Consider the following 11851-nt stretch of genomic DNA (forward strand, 5'->3'; position numbering starts at 1 on the left):
GTATAAACTGTATTTAAAATTATTATTTTATTTTACTTACTGGGATTTTTAATCAACCTGTACTCTTAAGGACTCTGATCTTCTGGGCACCATTAAGGATTGCTACTTTTTTATTCTTTACCAATTTGCTAAAGAAGAATAGCACTGTGTTTTACTTTTGAATAGCACCGTATTTTACTTTTTATGAAATTATGTTTTTAAATTGCTTTTGAGAAAGAAGCTAATTTTAAAATAAACTGGGGACAAGTATATTTTTTAACTCATCAACAAGTACAGCTAGCTTTATCCACTGCGTTGATCCATCGTAATCCATTATGGAACACTGAACAAAAGCAAAGTGTTTACTGATTTCTTTGATACAGTTTTGGGTTTTTTGTTCTCATGTAACTTTTAGAAGTATTGTCTATCTGCCTGAGACTCAAGAATTTAAGTGTCTGTTCTGTTTTAAACTCTAATATAATAATCATACACTATAATTGAAACATTTTGTTGTGCAATGTAGTGAAATAATTAAGAACTTGGAGCCCGGCTCTTGCATTCTTAACTCTTCTCTAGTGCCATCTCCTCAGCTTAAGTGTCCTGATACCAACTGGAAGGATTTTGCTTAATCTGTTAGTCTCTCCTGTTATTGTGTAACAATATATATATAATAATTGGTAACAGCACTCATTCTGGAGCCAGACTGCCTGGATATTCCAGCATCTACCACTCAATAACTATGTAATTAGTCATTTGTTTGCCTCAGTTTCCTCATCTGTAAAATGTTGTTAACTCTGTGAAATATATATTATTATGAGGATTAAATAATTTAATTATATAAGACATCTATGCTGCCCTGCTGCTGCTGAGTCGCTTCAGTCATGTCTGACTCTGTGTGACCCCATAGACGGCAGCCCATCAGGCTCCCCCATCCCTGGGATTCTCCAGGCAAGAACACTGGAGTGGGTTGCCATTTCCTTCTCCAATGCTGCCCTATATGTGCTTTTATAAATGTTAGTGATTATTCTCATAGGAAATCTATGCCAACTACCTAGACATAAAAAAAAAAAAAAAAAATCCATAGTTTGATAGGGGGACAGACAATATTCTCTTCCTGATTGTAACAGACAGAAATATATGATAATTCAAGATTTTCTAGCTCTTACTTTATGACCTGTTGACTTAGGTTGTACAACATCTTGGCCCTGCAACTGATTTTTATAAGAAACTCGCTTTAGATTGCTCAGGGCAGCAGACTGCCGTGGATCTGTTCCTTTTAAGTTCCCAGTATTCTGATCTCGCTTCTCTAGGTAAGGACATAACATTGTATTTATCTGTTTTTACATAAACATTTTTAGCATATAATTAAATGTAAATTCTTTACTAAGAGTTCTCAGTTGTTTGGGAGGAAGACCTGTGAATTAGATAATGTCTATGAAAATTACCACTAAACTTTAAAAAAAAAAAAACCCTAACCCTATACAAATGTAAAATGTCAATCTGGGTTGTTGTTTTTATTTAAATACAATTCTTTTACCATTCTGCTCAACAGTAAACTTAATATATATTATGTTTTATAAATATATCTTTCTCAGATTTATATATTATCCCCATTTTTGACCACTGTATGTTTTTTTTCATTATAACTTAGACTTCTTCATAATACAGAATCTGTACTGCTGTTGGACAAATAAATGTTATCGTTTCAGTAGCTAATACTTTTCCTTTTTCTCTCTAAAGCTTGCATGTCCAAGTATTCTGCAGGGTGCATCTATTATTACCCATCTTTCCACTATACTCACAATCCCTCGCAAGCAGAAAAGTTACAAAAAGATCTAAAACGGTATCTCACAAGAAAAATTGGATTTGAAGCTGTTATGAGAATAAGGTGTACTAAAGGTATGAAATTACAAAAATTATGCTTTATATTATATACTTTTTTCAAAATTAAAAAGCATTCACATATTGACAACCTGTGACCACCTTTCATTATCATAAAAAAGATTTTCTACTTGATCCAACTAGCTGTACTGTTTTAAATAATATTATTAAATATTCATTGTTCAATTTTTTAAGTAATTTGAATAAGTAGGTAGAGGAAATGCTTTGCCTTATTAGGAGGAAGTCAAGAGAAAGCCCATATTGGAGGTGATTTCAGATGAATTTGAGGAATAGGGAGGATCTTAAGTGAGAATTGTCAAATTAATGAATGACCTTTGCCTTCCTCATCAAACAGCCTTCAGTTTAGGTTATCTCTGTTTTATGTGAAAAGTATTGCTCCCCAGTTATCCTTTTGATTCAAAATCAGAGATATTTTTTATTTAAAAAGTAGCTTTAACCTGAGGTAAAGACACTAGTGCTACCTCATCTTTTATAACAAGTTTTCTTTTCCCTAGGTCTTTCCATGCACACTTTTCATGGAAATTTCTTTGTCCGTTCCACTGATTTGTTATCCCTCGCCAACATCAATCCCGATGCTGGATTTGCAGTACAACTCTCTATTGAAGAAAGTTTGACAGATACTTCCTTAGTGTGCTTTCAAACAGCCCTATTATATACATCTAGCAAAGGTAATGTTAACAGAACTGAAATGTAACCTGCCCCAGTAATTCTCCCCTCTTTTCACCTACCGGGAGACTGGGGATAGTGAACACCAATGGGAAATAATGGAATTTGTGTTCATCAAATATACGTTCCGTTCTTTTTTTTAATACTCATTTTTGAATCTTCAGAGAGTACCTTTTTTGACTTGTGGAAGACTTGTACTCCCAAAATCATATTAGCATAATAACTCAAACTAAATCTGTCTGGGTTATCCTGAGCGTTATTTCTTTATCCATAACATGAGAAATTCTCCATGGCACTTAAGGTCTACATGGTCTGTTTTCTGACATCATACCTTGTAACATATAATTTAGAATGAGTAACGCTAAGATAAAAACCAGAACCTAGTGTTCAAAATATAGTGTGTGTTCATAGTCTATGTTCAGGTTTAGAGAATGTTTAATTTTCTTTAAAACATGTTCGTTGTAAAACTTTGGTTTTGCCATTTCAAAATTCTGTTGGTAATTTCATACCATCAAACAATAACTTGAATAATATTTTGACCTATTTGCTTCTTTATTTCTTGGCCTAATGTATTTTGCAATGATGTGGATTCATCCTTTGACTAGGTGAGCGGAGAATCAGAGTGCACACTCTTTGCTTGCCAGTGGTCAGTTCGTTAGCAGATGTATACGCGGGAGTGGATGTACAAGCTGCCATCTGCCTCCTGGCAAACATGGGTAAGTAAAAAAGTGAAGCAACGGGTGAAATATGTTTTTCTGTACTAAAATCTGAAGCCTGGGCGTTGTTTTACCCTAGAAATTCCTCATTTAAAAAGTATTTATATTTTACATTTTCATTTACAACAGTGCGAATTGGGCTGTTCTCATTCTTACGAATTCTTTAGTTTAAAAATCATGTGTGGGATTCATAATCATTAATAACTGGTAGCATCTCAAGTGTTTTTCAAATGGGGACTTCATGAACAAACTGTGGTACATCCATATGATGGAATACAACTCAGCAATAAAAAGGAATGAACTGTTGATATGTGAACAGACGTGGATGACTCTCAAAGGCGTTATGCTAAGTGAAAGAAGCTAAACTCAAAACGCTACATACAAAGGATTCATTCATTCAACATTCTGGAAAAGTGAAAATTATAAGAAAGAAGAATAGCTCACTGATGATCAGGGTTGGTGGCAGGAGGAGGATTTTTACTACAAAGGGGCAGCCACACTCAAGGGAACAACTGAAATGTATATTTCTAATCTAAAAATGAACTTTCTGTTTCTTAAGTACTGCATGTAAATTTTCTCTCTCACAGTATTCACTGGCATCTAATGGTTAAAAACTTTATCATTTTGGTTGCTTTATAGCTGTGGATCGATCAATTTCCTCAAGTCTATCGGATGCAAGAGATGCCTTAGTGAATGCTGTGGTGGATTCCTTATCTGCGTATGGCTCAACTGTCTCAAATGTACAGCACTCGGGGTTGATAGCACCCAGCTCCCTCAAGTTATTTCCTCTCTATGTTTTGGCCCTTCTCAAACAGGTAGCTCTCTATACATTGTTAGATTTAATAGTCTTTTGAAATTTTCAATATATAGGTTTCCAAACCTAGTTTTTCTGGTGGGTGGTAGGGGATTAAATACTTGATTAGACAGTTGCAGCATTGGACGAGTCATAAGCAGGAAGAGATGAATGGAAAATGAAGGTATGCAAATACATGATGACCCTCGTGAAACTGTATGCTCTCACTCTAGCGTGTGGGAGCAGTGTGAATAATGGTGTGCATATAGCACACTCCTAGTGTGTGCTCCTGGAAAGAGACTCTAAGGAAAGGGCCTGCTGTTCACTGAGCATCTTCCCAAGCCTCAGGCACCGCAATACGTGTTATATACATATCATCGTATTTAATCCTTACAGCTGCCTAGAGGTATTATTTTCCCCTTTTTTCTTACGATGTCAGTATACCTTTGAGAAGCTAAGTAACTTGCTCACGTATCTACCAATTCTGAGCTGAAAACTGAATCCAGGCCTATCTGGTGTGAAGGCTGTGCTTTTCCCATGGCTGATGGTATATATCTGTTTTAATATTTGTCCACCATATTTATGTTTTACTGAAAAATGTATATTGTTTCTCCATGTAGAAAGCATTTAGAACCGGCACAAGCACACGCCTGGATGATCGTGTATACGCCATGTGTCAGATAAAGTGTCAGCCACTTGTTCATCTAATGAAAATGATTCATCCCAACCTGTACAGGATAGACAGATTGACAGATGAGGTATGGTTTTTTTTTTTCCATTGTGTTTGAAATTTTGTAATTTAAATTTATTTGGGTGTCTTGATTCTGCATCTAAGATAGTAATGTATTGTTAACAATTTCTTCCATCTGTTTTCCCCCTGTGACAATAATACATTAAATACAGATGTTAACTACGGATTTGATTAGACAACAGGACTATTAGATAGTATCATGGTTATGGCATTTTCAAAAATAGTTTCATATGGGAAGTGATTCACTTCATGAATTTGGTTACATTTACTACAAAACTGCATTATAGAAGGGTATTTCCATTTGTATTTTGAAGATACTGACAGTTTCTGATGTGATCAGAGTGGAACTTTGACTATATTATTGTAAAATAATCTGGTATGCAACAGTATTTTTAGTATGCAAATATGTAATGTCTTTTTTCCTACTCTTTGGAATCAAAAAGTCCTTTGTAGCAGATATCGTAGTTGTACTTGTAATATATCCTGACCCCAGAAGGGAAGGAAATGGGCAGATCTTTTTACCTAGTCAAGTTTTTATCTTTTAAATTTGAATACCTTTGTTCAAAGGTCAACTGTAGTTTTTACATATTACAAAATTATCAAGTATTTTTCAGTATCAGAGCTAGTGGCCCTTAGCTTCCAGCCTGGGATAATAGTAATGGAAGGTCATTCACATTCTGTCTTTTTTCTTTTCAGGGGGCAATACACGTTAATGACAGGGTTGTACCTCAGCCACCTCTTCAAAAATTGTCTGCAGAAAAACTGACACGAGAAGGTGCTTTCCTTATGGACTGTGGCTCTGTAAGTACCCTTTAGTGACAAAGCTCCTTTTGCAGCTGGCAAAAGGAGAAACACAGGATCCAGCTCTGTTACCACAGATCAGGCCATGAAAGGTGGATTGGGAACTCAGGGACAATAAATTGGAACTGGCTCAGGAGATCAATTTATTTAAGAGAAGTAAAGAGATAAATTCCTTACTTCAAGGAATTTTTCGTCTAGAATCATAAAATTTTAAGGGACCTCAAGAATTTTTCTAGTTCAACTTGATCTATTGTCTGAAATGCCATTAATAATGAGGATTTCATGAGATGTCATTGGACAGGGTGGTGGTGAAGGGTGTCAGAATAGGCAGGGTGGCTTCATGAATGACACCTTGTGACCAGGAAAAGAAGTCCAGTAGCCACAGTACGGGGTGGGGCAGTGGTAGGGGGCAGGGGACATTAGTACAGAGACAGTGATTGAAATAATGGAAACAGTGGGTAGGAAATACAGTAAGTCATATACCTTGGTTGAAGCATTGGGGGAAGAGTAAGGAAAATGGTAAATGTATTTTATGAGAAGCTTGAAATTGAAGCAGAAAAGATATGAGCCACTCTGGATTCCTGAATGCAGGTTCCAAACATGCAGGTTCCAGGTTTCCTGTTTACTTTCATGTTTGTTCCTACTTGATTTGAGCTAGTGTACTGTGCCTCTTGTATGCTTGATGATTTTGAGAAGATTAGCTGTAATGAGTTTCCAATTAGGGAGTGTTACTGTGGTTTGTTTTGTTTTTAGGTTTTTTACATTTGGATTGGAAAGAGCTGTGACAATAACTTTATAGAGGATGTGCTTGGGTATCCTGATTTTGCATCAATACCACAGAAAATGGTCAGTGGATTCATATAGTTTTAACTTTTTGTGTACTTGTTTAATTTTTCTTTTTTCAGATATAATGCACATAAGAGTCACCATTTTAATCATTTTAAAATGTACAATGCATTTGTTTTTATTATATTCACAATGTTTACAACCATTTCCAGTATATAATTTCAGAGCATTTACATCACCTCAGAAAGAAACCTGTATCTCCCAACCTTTCTGTTTTCCCTGGGCAGCCACTAACCTACTTTCTATCTGTGTGAATTTGCCTGTTCTGGACAATTCGTATATATGGAATCACACAGTGCAAGGCCTTTTGAGTTTGGCTTCTTCTCACCATGATTTCAACATCCATGTTGTAATGTGTATCAGTACTTCCTCCTTTTTTATGACTAAAAGTCCATTGTATGAATATATCACATTTTGTTTATCCAGTCGTCTCTTCTTGGACATTTAGGTTATCTCTACTCTGGTGCTATTGTGAGAAGTGCTTCCATGAGCAGTTTGTGTACAAATGTTTGTGTGAACATGTTTTCAAGTTCTCCTGGATATGTAACTAGAAGTAGAATTGCTGGGTCATACGGTAAACTTTTTAAGCAACTCCAAACTATTTTCCTGGAGAAGGCAATGGCAACCCACTCCAGTACTCTTGCCTGGAAAATCCCATGGATGGAGGAGCCTGGTAGGCTGCAGTCCATGGGGTTGCTAAGGGTCGGATGCGACTGAGCGATTTCACTTTCACTTTTCACTTTCACGCATTGGAGAAGGAAATGGCAACCCACTCCAGTGTTCTTGCCTGGAGAATCCCAGGGATGGGGGAGCCTGGTGGGCTGCCGTCTAAGGGGTCGCACAGAGTCGGACATGACTAAAGTGACTTGGCATAGCATAGCAAACTATTTTCCAACAACTTTAATTTGTCTAATTTAAATTATTTTGCTGATAATAAACATAATTTTTTCAGTAAGCCTGTACTGTATGTATGTTGATACCAAAGAAATATGATTCCGAAAGCAGTTCTCTATGCTACTTAATGGAAAAGGCTTACCTTATTCTTGGATGTTGTAAATATGCCCTTTCTCCTAAAATTAATATAAGTCAATGTAATTCTTAACCACGTTTGCTATTTATTTTTTAAAATTTGCCACATTAATCCAGAGTTTATTTCTAAGACTCAACAAAGAAGAAAAATGAGAAAATGATTTGAACAGGTAATTCATAGGTAGAAATTATAGTAGTGGCCATATGGATCAATGTTCAGCTTCATTTATAATTAAGAAAACAAAATAAACTATTAATAACAGCATAGTATTTCTTTCATTTATCAGATTTTGCTCCCTGGTAAAAATTTTTTTAAATCTGATTATAGGCAATAATGCAGAGGGGATAGGTCAGCAGGCCTATTGATTGGACTGTATACATTTACACAGTCTTTAGGAGGGCCATTTGACAATATCTGTTGAAATTAAAATCACACCAGTGTATGACACAGTAAATTATTTACTCCTAAGAATGTATCCTGTAGATATACTCATGGAAGTATTCATATGTACACATATACTTAAGAGGATATCGTGCTTGTATGCCAAGTCTCTTCAGTCATGTCCAACTCTTTGCGACCTTTGGACTGTAGCCCAAGCTTCTCTGTCCATGGGATTATTCAGGCAAGAATACAGGAGAGCGTTGCCATGCCCTCCTTCAGGGGGATCTTTCCGACCCAGGGACTGAACCCGCATCTCCTGCGGCTCTTACATGGCTGGTGGATTCTTTATCACTGAGCCACCAGGGAAGCCCCAATTAAATCTCTGAATCTATTAAGAAGAATACAATCTGAAAAAGAAAACAATGTGCATAATATCCATTTGTATTTCAAAATGTGTTTCTATATATAATAGTGGCTATAGTATATATCAGAGAAGGCAATGGCACCCCACTCCAGTACTCTTGCCTGGAAAATCCCACGGATGGAGGAGCCTGGTGGGCTGCAGTCCATGGGGTCGCTAAGTGTCGGACACAACTGAGCGACTTCACTTTCACTTTTCACTTGTTTCATTGGAGAAGGAAATGGCAACCCACTCCAGTGTTCTTGCCTGGAGAATCCCAGGGACGGGGGAGCCTGGTGGGCTGCCGTCTATGGGGTCACACAGAGTCAGACACGACTGAAGCGACTTAGCAGCATATTATATATATTTAGAAAATATATGAAAGAATGTACATAAAAACATGTTTTTCTTGTACTTTTTAAATGCTGATATAAATTTAAATATAATTAACCCAAACTTTTCTGTTTAAATTTTTGTATACTATGTACTTTGGAAAAAACTCATTGCACACATAGAAGAATATACTTTTTCTTCACTGCAGGTGGATTCTTTACTGTCTGAGCCACCAGGGAAGCCCTCAGATATACATACACGCACACATATATATAAAAGAATAGATTTTTTAGGTCCTTTAAAAAATAGTCTTGCTATGGTTTTTAAATATAACTAAACATTCACACTATTCTTTTAAATTTCTTGCCCTTCAATATTAAGGACAAAGGAAACATAAAATTCTGTAAGAATGTCTGTTATTAGAATAATGTTTATAATTGTTTATAAGTGAAATTGAAGCTTAATGATAGCCCCCCTGATCTGAATATTTCCTTTGGAAGAAACAAAAAGTATAACACAATATGAGTAACATACTAATTGTGTGTGTTTTATTGACTTGTCTGGAAAAACTATAATATTCAGGTAAAATGTCAGTGGCATGCTTATCATTAAATATGTCTTATTAGTCAGAAAAACAGATTTATCAACAATGTAATAAATTTCTTGTGTTTGGTTGCTGCTGTTGGGGCTGGAATCGAGTGCTGGCGTTTGGTGGTGGTGGTGATTGTGATTGAGTTCTAATACTGCCTAAGTCTGTGAGAAAGAAAATGACTTCCTAATTGCATTTTTTGCCAGACACATCTTCCAGAGCTAGACACACTTTCATCAGAGAGAGCCAGATCCTTTATAACCTGGCTTAGAGACAGCAGACCATTAAGCCCAGTTCTTCATGTGGTAAAGTAAGTACTTCTGTAACTTAATTATGAAATTGTCTTATCCTGTCCAATCCATGTGAAATTGTTTGTCTTCAAATCAAATTTTAAATAATAATATCAGAACACATTGTAGTGGTAGAAGGCTGTTACTTGATTAACATCCCCTATCCTTTTTCGTAAAAGTCCCCACATATTTTTTCTAATGTATAAGTATTCTTTTTAATAATATGCATTTTTAGATAAATATTCCTTTTTCGTTTTCAGAGATGAGAGTCCTGCCAAAACCGAATTTTTTCAACATTTGATTGAAGACCGGACAGAAGCCGCCTTCTCTTACTATGAATTTTTGCTTCATGTTCAGCAGCAGATTTGTAAGTGAAGTGAAATAAAGTTGAATAAGAAGAAAGAGATCTATAACCTAGGTAAAGCATAATCTGTCAGAGAAGCACTTAGGAAATTTGAAATGAAGGCACTTGTTACAAGAGGCAGTACGTAGCGTAGCGCCTTGTCTGAGGCTTTGGCAAAAGGTAAAGAGGAAGAAGGAACTTGACAGATTTTCTTCACCCTAAGTTTGACGCTGATGATGCTGTTTCACCAAGTATATTCTGAGTTGGTTTCCACACATTTCCAGAGTGCAGCAGTACAGTTCTCTGTTCATTGCACGCTGGCAAACTTCTGTAGCTATGTGGGATGGTATGTCAATGAAAAATTAGATAAATTCTTTTTTCTTATAATTAATATAACACTTCTGGACTTGAACTTTGACAGGAGATGCCAAAAGGCAGTGGTACCGTGTTATTTGTTTATATGAATTACTTTTTAACAAGGAATGATTCATATTCATTAAATGAATTCAATATTTTCCCTGTAAAAACAATAGAATTTCAGTACATGAACTATAGAAAAAAAAATATATATAATGTATATAAATGTTACATTTGTAAAGAAAATGTAAAAATGTAACTACAGAATATGAATTGCTTAAACTGTGCTGCATTGTTGGATGACAACTCTTTTTGTCGCAGTTAGAGAATGAGGTTGACTAATGCATATTATGAATTGAGTCCACAAAAGAAACACAAAACTCTTTGTAATTCTGTTAAATCTTTTATGTGGATTTATTTATGATCAGCCTACTAATTAAAAATATTTTGCTTGACAATATGGCTTTGTGTTTTGTGTGTTTATGGTTGGGGGAGAATTGGTGGTATTCTTACATCTAGGATGTATTGGATTTATTGCTCGAGGAAATGCAATGATACTGTTTCATTAATTTTGTGGACATTACCAAGTACTTACTCTGTTTGTATTCGAAAACAAACCCTACTTTCAAAATATATATGACTGTTAACTAATCAAAACCTTAATTTGTCTTTCTTGGTTAAATTAGGCATTCTTTTTCCTTGCACATTCATAGCAAAATTTTTATAACATGTGACTATCCTATTTAATTGACTTTTAAGATTACCATCTGGAACTTTGAGAGCGATTTTTAAAAAAATCTTGTTTACTAACATTTATTTACTATAAAACTGTTAATGATCCATTAGGTTGTAGAATAAAATTTTATTATAAACACTGTAAAAGTCCTACTGATGAACTTTGGAAGGGAAAAGGCTCTTGATGTGTGTGTTGAGTGGTTTTGCGCTTGTTGGGTCTCTTTTCTTTGGATAAAAATAAAAGTACTCTCTCCCATTCCCTGCTGGAAATGAGAGGTTAAATGACTCACCCTAAATGACATTACTAATTAGTGACAGAGCTGATAGTAGAAGTCAGATGTTCTACCCACCCACCACCTACTCCGAGCCCAGCCCACCCCCAGCGCTGTATGTGTCCCCGTGCCCTGCGGCCTCCAGCAGGAGAGAATCCTGTTGAATCAGGAGAAACTGCAGTGTTCCAAGGGCAGCTATATACTGTAATTACACAATACGGAGTATTGTGTTTCTAAATATTTTTGTCTTTGGCTAGTTTGTTCCTCATTTAATAGGTATTTATTAGCACTTAATACTTGCTAGATATTGGTTTATGCTCAAAACACAGAAAATCCTGATTTCACAGTGCTTACACTCCGGAGTGAGTGTGTGGACTGGGGAAAAGAGCACATTTGTATGTCAGGTGTGGGAAATGCAATGGGGAAAATAAGGCAGAAAAAGTATCAAGAATGCTGGTTTTGACAGCAACTAGGGAGGCCCTTCTGAAAAGGTGACCATTGAAGAGAGCCATGTGGCTGTCTGGAAGGAGAGGCATCCAGGGGGTGAATCTTTGTGGTAGGTAAATGTGGAAGTTAGCCTTTGGTCACTGTGGTTTTCCCTATTTAAGAAGCACTTGGAGTCATCAGTTGAGAAAGGGTAAAGAGTGTTAGAATCCAAGAAATAGTC

The 11851-nt window shown here is 36.0% G+C and overlaps 1 protein-coding gene across 2 annotated transcripts in view; it reads left to right on the forward strand.

The window, feature by feature from the left end:
* The window catches only part of SEC24B (SEC24 homolog B, COPII component), an 81991-nt gene extending 71354 nt beyond the window's left edge, over positions 1 to 10637 (forward strand). For both annotated transcript variants that reach the window (XM_086407021.1, XM_086407022.1), the window contains 10 exons: positions 1166 to 1289; positions 1720 to 1878; positions 2376 to 2549; positions 3153 to 3263; positions 3903 to 4078; positions 4677 to 4814; positions 5504 to 5608; positions 6362 to 6454; positions 9394 to 9497; positions 9738 to 10637. In XM_086407021.1, coding sequence (XP_086263147.1) covers positions 1166 to 1289; positions 1720 to 1878; positions 2376 to 2549; positions 3153 to 3263; positions 3903 to 4078; positions 4677 to 4814; positions 5504 to 5608; positions 6362 to 6454; positions 9394 to 9497; positions 9738 to 9852 — 1299 coding nt within the window. In that variant the 3' untranslated portion in view covers positions 9853 to 10637. The remainder of the gene's footprint in view (positions 1 to 1165; positions 1290 to 1719; positions 1879 to 2375; positions 2550 to 3152; positions 3264 to 3902; positions 4079 to 4676; positions 4815 to 5503; positions 5609 to 6361; positions 6455 to 9393; positions 9498 to 9737) is intronic.
* The last annotated feature ends 1214 nt before the right edge of the window (positions 10638 to 11851 follow it).

Source organism: Bos grunniens, chromosome 6 (assembly GCF_055505025.1).
Source record: "Bos grunniens cultivar Pamir isolate PY7600 chromosome 6, Bosgru_T2T1.0, whole genome shotgun sequence".
NCBI lineage: Eukaryota > Metazoa > Chordata > Mammalia > Artiodactyla > Bovidae > Bos > Bos grunniens.